This window comes from Ammospiza nelsoni, chromosome 1, assembly GCF_027579445.1.
Source record: "Ammospiza nelsoni isolate bAmmNel1 chromosome 1, bAmmNel1.pri, whole genome shotgun sequence".
Taxonomy (NCBI): Eukaryota; Metazoa; Chordata; class Aves; order Passeriformes; family Passerellidae; genus Ammospiza; species Ammospiza nelsoni.
In genome coordinates this window covers 96,571,329-96,578,093 of record NC_080633.1, presented here as the reverse complement: position 1 = coordinate 96,578,093, position 6,765 = coordinate 96,571,329, and the positions used below count along the sequence as shown (strand labels likewise).

At 50.7% G+C, this 6,765-nt stretch overlaps 1 protein-coding gene across 1 annotated transcript; it reads right to left on the bottom strand.

Moving 5' to 3' along the window:
- Positions 1-455: 455 nt before the first annotated feature.
- Positions 456-5,013, bottom strand: CBLN2 (cerebellin 2 precursor). The gene is made up of 3 exons (XM_059476561.1): positions 4,693-5,013; positions 2,419-2,538; positions 456-2,104 (listed from the first exon to the last, which is right to left on the bottom strand). Exons 1-3 carry the CDS (start codon positions 5,011-5,013, stop codon positions 1,907-1,909), a joined length of 639 nt encoding a protein of 212 aa, XP_059332544.1. The 3' UTR covers positions 456-1,906.
- Positions 5,014-6,765: the final 1,752 nt, after the last annotated feature.

Genomic DNA, 6,765 nt, shown 5'->3' with positions numbered 1-6,765 from the left:
ATCAATGGTCAAAATGCACAAAAATGTTAAATATTAAATTGGCTTATATATTAGTCATCTGAGGTATATAAGCAACACAGATAAGGGTTTTTTAAGAATATATGACTTTAATTTTGTCCCTTGAATGATAAATTTACAATGAAAATGACACGTCCACCATAATTTTGAAATACAATGTAGTTACCACCGCTTTCCTGAAAATGCCTTTCCATTATATTTGGTTGTGGCAGAGAAGTAAATTTGACAAAAAATAAATTCTTATGCACATCCATCCTTAGGGGATTCATAATAAAATGGCACATTTAAAACGAAATAAATATCGATAAAAATTCTATAAAATAAACATTCCTCCTGGATCTCCTCAAACAAGATTTCCTCACATATTGTCTAGTACACCATTTCAAAAAATCCAAAAAACCCCACTGAACTGGAAAATAAAATTAAAAAACTGAAGAAACAGGATCAGTTTATTGAGAATGAGGCAAAAGGATACAATTGACATTGGCCTGATATTTTACCTCTTGTTGATTGGGACAATAATTTTCTCAGTGTTCAATACCGATGTCAGTCCACCTCTAGAACTTTGAGGCCATTTGTGTTGGGAAGAGCAGACGCAGCGAATATATGCATGGCACCTGTGCCAGCTTCTGGAGCATTTGTGGATCCTCTGAGGCCACTCTCCCTCTGAGGCCCCTCTCCCTAAGGCTGTCAAAGATGCTTGTGCCTACTCCTCCAATACTTGCCACAGACAGCTCAAGCAGAGATGGTTTTATTTAATTTGGAAGAGGAAAACTTTGCTCTGCCATCTCTCTGTGCTCCCACAATGTGTACTCAAGCATTAGTGGACAAATATATCAAATAAATATCAGATAAAAACCTCCAAAATATGGTAGTGCAAAGAAAGTATATATTTTAGGGTATGGTCAGAGAAGATATTCAAAGCCTCCACTGTTGCTTCTAGAAATGTCAGGACAAGTCAGAAATGTCAGTTCCTTTACCGGTTTCCAGATTGTAATTGAAGGATCATGTAGCTCTCTTACTCTCTCTTTCTCTCTCTCTAAATAGGTCTATAAAGATCAGCTGGAAAGTGCAGACAGAAATTGTTCACTGGTTAGCTTTACTTAGAGCTACAGGGTATATATGTGCTTTGTTTTGTCTTATTGATCAATCTAGCTTACATTTTTAGTACACACAAACAAAGATCAGGAAAAATAAAAAGTTGATGAAAAACACGAGCAACACAAATAAGGTTCCAATCGTGCAAATTTTGCTTCACTGGATAAAGCACTTCTTGACACAGTAATGTCCAGAATCCCCCTCCCCCAGAAAAAATACAGGACTGAGACTGAAGCCATTCTTTTTTTTTTCCTTTTTTTTTTTTTTCTTTTCTTTTTTTTTTTTTTCTTTTTTTCCTTAAGGCTATACAACACAAAGAAATAAAGCATGGAAGAACACCTCATTGGGCTGAACACTCCATTCTTCTGGCTCCAGAGTGAGCCTTTGACAAAGCGATTCTGTGGTCCGAGTTATTTGTTTCATTGGGACAACAACAAGAGAAAGAAAAAGAGGAAAAAATGAAAGAGACGAAAAAATAAAAAGAATAAGAAAGTCAATGATCCCAACAATAAAATCCAAAATTGACTTTACAATCACAGGTACAAATTGCTCAGGTCGATAATTTCATTTCTCCTAAAGATCACTGTCGTCTAAAACTAATTAGAGGCGCAGGTTCCAAGGAATTGTCAATATTCAAAGCAAATGTTGGAGTTTAGAAGGTTATCATTCTTCTACTGTGACAGTCTGACGGGGTGACCGAAAATATTGTCATGTGCTGCCAAGTTCAGGGTGTCATTAACAATTGAATCCTTGCTCTGGCTCATGGATCTGTCTCCTATTTGGCCTTCTTTTATAGAGGAAAGACTAAGAAGCCGGAAAAGGTTGAATATTTCCACCCTCCCATGAGGTTACCCCTTTCCAGTTTGAGATGCACTTTGTCTTCTCTTTCCATGAGGAGCAAGACCCCATTGCTGGCTGCTTCTCTGGTGACGTCCTGATCCCCTGCAAAAGCTGAAATCACTGGGTAGTTGTTTTGCATTAAACTTACCTAAAAAGTGCAAAGAGACAGAATCTGAGTTTTCGCAATACTCTCAATGATTTTTTTTTTGCCCTGTGCACATCACTAAACTTTTGTACAGGTCAGAATCTGGGTTGAATTAAGCTAAGGAAATAGGCAATGCATGATTTCTGTCATGTATACAGACCCCTTTAAAAATAACCCCCAATCTCATTCTTCAACTTCTGTGTTTTGGGTTTTTTTTTTTTTTTTTTTAATGCGAGTCTTGAAATTAGCATTTGAAGAAAAAAAAATAAAAAAGAAAATGAAAGGAAGGACAGCATCTTCTTTCAATTAGAACCCACCTGGATGGTTTGTCTGTTATAGACCTTGACCACGTGGAAACTGAAACTATATATCCCTTTTCTTGGTGCTACAAATATACTGGAAGTAAGATCAAAATGGTTGCCAATATTAACTAATACCTGGAATGCAAACAAATAAAACAGAACAAAGAAAAAGAGAAAGAGAAAGAGAGGAATCAGAGATATCAGACTCCACCTTAGAGAAGCACCAGCAAAAATTTGACATGAGCTCAATGACCAACATAAAGCATAGCCAAAATGGCATTTGCAGCACAATTAAAAGTGCATGGCAGGGGAATGGAGTCAAGCTACAGAGGCATTTAAAAGGCATCAGAGTTAATAAAGCAATTTAGTTACACGAAAATCATCTCCAAAGCCTGTTAGATGAAGTGCAAATGTCCACACTGAGCTGTCAATAAAGCAAAGGTGGCAGAAGGAAGAGGGGGAGGAGTGTGAAATGGAGGGAAGGAGGGAGGGGGGAAAAGGTAGGAAAAAATACCAAAAGTCATTAGCTCATAATGGAAATGTAGTTTTTTAGATAGCACTACTGAAATCAGAGCTGGCCTCGAGTTTAGTAGGGTATAGAACTAAAACTGCACTACAGAGAGGGGCAAAGGAGGAAAGAGGATGCTCAGCAACAGCAACATCTGCCAGCTCATGTTCTCTGTCCCTCTGGAGGGCTGTGCCACTTGGCCCACACGCTCCTCAGGAGGCTGGGGTGGGCCTGCTCCTCCTTCCCGGCAAACACCTTAATTTTTCATATATTTCAATGTTTTTTTTTAAACAAAACAAAACCAAAAAGAAAGAGGAAGCGCGCTCCGGCAGATGTGCAAAGCCTCGTGCGGAGGCGGCGGCCGCACCCTGCCGATCCCGCCGATCCCACAGGGACCTGGCCTCGGCTCATCCCCTGGGGCCGTGTCCCGGCTCCCGTGACGGGAGCAGGGTTTGGCTCAAAGGGCACGGACGCGGAAGAACCCGCGGGTCGGTGGTGATGCCGTCCGGCGAGCGGGTGTGCCCGAGCCCGCTGCTCCGCCGGGGCCACCCCCGGGGCACGCCCGGCACCCTCAGCCTGCGGGCTAAAACGCCGCTCCAATGAAAAAAAGCAAAGCGGGAGAAAAAAAACACCAAACAACCACAAAACCATATTATCGCCCCCCACCCCAAAATCCCAAGCTTTTTTCTCCCAAACAGCCAAAGTCTATAGTTCCCCCCAAAAAAGGAACAAAAAAATTATTAAAAAAAATCTTATTGTGCGAGCACCGAGAAAACGCCTTCAAACTCCTAGGAACTGCACATTGCCGGGTAAATTATCGAACATATACAATATTTTTAGCAAGTTGGGGGGCTGATTTTTGTTGTTTTGTGTTTTTTTTTCTACTGATCCAATTTTATGAGATCTCATATGCGACGAATGGCTGTGCAAACTCATTAGGAAGGACAGGTAGACCGATAAATGACAACCAGACAGGTAAGAAAAAAACCAAATAACCCAAAAAACAACAAACAAACAAGCCCAGAGAAAACAGTCTGGTATGCTAATTTTGGCTGACTCTGCAATACTACTTCAGGAGTCACAAGCGGTAGGAAAAAAGGAAATTTCACCGCAAAAATAAAGTGAATGGACGGGGTTTTGTCTCCGGGATGGGAGCGGTGCGAGGCAGGGCAGGACAAGCAGAGCAGGCTGCTCGCTGCTCTGCCCGGCGCCTGCCGTGCGGGATAACGCCATTCCGATACGGCCCGCCGGGGACACCGTTTGCCTCGTCTGATAACGCGGGAAACACCCTCTTCTTCCTCATCCCTCCCTCCCTCTGAGACACGCAGTGACATTCCCAAATGCGCTCCGAACAGGCAGATCCGGCGACTCCTCATCGGTACCACTCTCAATTTGCACCGAAGGAGGGATGCTCACGCTTCCCCCGGGTCGTTCCTGGCTGGCCGAGGCAACCCTTGGCTGCAAGGCGCCCCCGCAAGCGTCCGAGGCACAGACTTTCACCTTAAAGCTCTTTCCGTACAGCCATTGTGACCGGACAGGCAGGCAGCGTGTTCACCCCCGGCACCACCCTGGGAAAGCCCCGCAGCTATCTAAATGAACTTTCCAAAGTCTTTCTGGGCCGTTGAGACGTGAAGTTGCTATTGGGCGGGTGGGTCGGGATTTAGAGATGGAAGGGGAGCCAGGAGGAGAACACGCGTGCAGCCAGGGGAGGCAGGGGCGGGGGATGCCCGCGCAGGACGCGGGGACAAGGGGGAGCGAGGGCGAAGCAGGCGTCGCCTGACCTGGTCGAAGTAGATGGTCATGGTGCGGTTGCTCATCTCGGAGGGCTCGTGGTTGGTGCTGCGGGTGGCCGAGAAGGCCACCTTGGCGCTGCCCGAGCGCACCGAGATCCCCAGCGAGGAGGTGATGGCGCCGTCGGCCGAGGGGCTGGAGTCGCAGACCACCAGGCACTTCCCCTCCAGGACGATGGGCTCCGTGTCGTTCTGCGCCCGCACCGGGCACCCGGCGGGCAGCAGCAGCAGCAGCAGCGGCAGCGCCGCCGCCAGGCAGCAGGAGCAGCCGCCCGCCGGCTCCGGCAGCGCCCCCCGCCGCCGCCGCCCCATGCCCGGCGCCGGACCGCGGCTGCCGCCGCCGCCGCTCCGGATGGCCGCCGACATGCGGGCGGGCGGGCGCGGGAGGCGGAGGGGGCTGCGCGCCTGCTGCCGCCGGGGCGCCCTGCGGCCAGCGCTCTGCGGGACGGCGGCTGGGCAGCGGCGGCTGCGGCCGCGCCTTCCTCCCCTTCTCCTCCTCCTCCTCCGCCTCCTCCTCTGCGCGGGGCGAAGGAGCCTTCTCAGAGGGCGGGCGGCACGCAGCAGCCTGCCAAGGGGAAAGGCGGCGGTGAAGCACGGCGGCGGGCAGGCGGGGAGCCGGCACCGCGCCGCCCGGAGGGCTGCCCCTCCCCGCCCCCGGCGCCCCGGCGAGTACAACAGGTCTGGGAGACACCTGGCTGCCCGGTGTTCCCTCTGTCTCGGGTTCCCCAGCAGCCTGCCGTACTCCGAGGGGGGAGGAGGGGCAGCGCTGCATCCCCAAACCCCCGGCGGAGCATCCTGCGGGTGCCTCGGGCAGTCCCTTTCCTGCCCCACAATCAGAGGGGTCTCCAAAACCCGGCTCCACTTCTTCCCACAGCCCCGCTATTAACTACATCTGCGCGCCCGGCTTGTATCCGTCTCTTAACGCCCCAGACACCACGGAAGGAGATTTTATTCTTGCTATAAGTAACGCGCCCTCTCTCCCCTCGATGGAGCTGCCCCGCTATCTGTAGAGTTCGCTCCCGCCCCGGCCGGGCTCTGGAGCCGCCGCCGCCCTTCACCCCGCCTAGGCACCGATTTGTACTTCCCAACCTTCTGAGACCCAAGCCAGGCTAGCACCACTGCTGCCGACCCCGGCGACTCCCTAAACTGGCGAGAAGGAGGCAGCCGGCTCAGATATCCCCCGGTTCCCACCCCGGCATGCACACATATCGCAGGAGTCAAAGCCGTGATCACCCGGCTTCTCCCTCTGAAGTTGCATCTCAGTTTTTCCCGTTCACCAGAACACCCGGTGATCTCGCTCCTGGGAGATCGCCCCTCACTTCCCCAGAGGCATCTCTACGGTTGCCCTAACCCTGCACCTTACTCTTGCTATCATTGAAAATGATATTTTGCTAAAAGAACAGCCGGCGGGGAGGAGAAGGGTCTTTTTTACCTGGGAGGTCCATGACGGGAGAGGCGCGTTGGCTAGATAGCTCGTCCGTGAACTTGTATAGCTTAGAGAAAATGAGCCGAGATTGCGCTGGCAGAAAGAAAAGGAAACAGGAGTCGCCTCTTTCTCTCCCGCCCATTGCCAATAATCATCCCCCTCCCGCCAGCCGCTACCACCACCACCCCTCTTCCTCCCTCCTCCCCTCTTCTCCGGCACACACGCACACACACACACACGCACAAGCGCCCGTCAGGCACCAGACACCGGCACTAGAGCGGAGCGCTGCCACAGCACCGCCGGCGATGCTGCACCCCAGCCCTTGCCCCGGCCAGGCAGCCCTGCGCCTTGGAGCCGCACCCCGACACATGGCGAGCAGTAGAGACAAGCCGCGATGTTCCCTCTGGGACGGCCTTCCCGGTGTCACCGGAGGCAGGGAAGAGCCGTGCCGCCTCTCCAACCCCCCCCCCCCCCCTCCCCCGCCATTATTTCTACTTGAACCCGTCGCGCTAAGACGCCCCTGTTCCAACATGCCACCGACACGGTAGCGCTCACCAACCGAACCACACGGCATCACTCACTGGGAGCTATTTGGAATTCACAGACTTTGATTCTGACCGCAATAATCACTGAAAAAG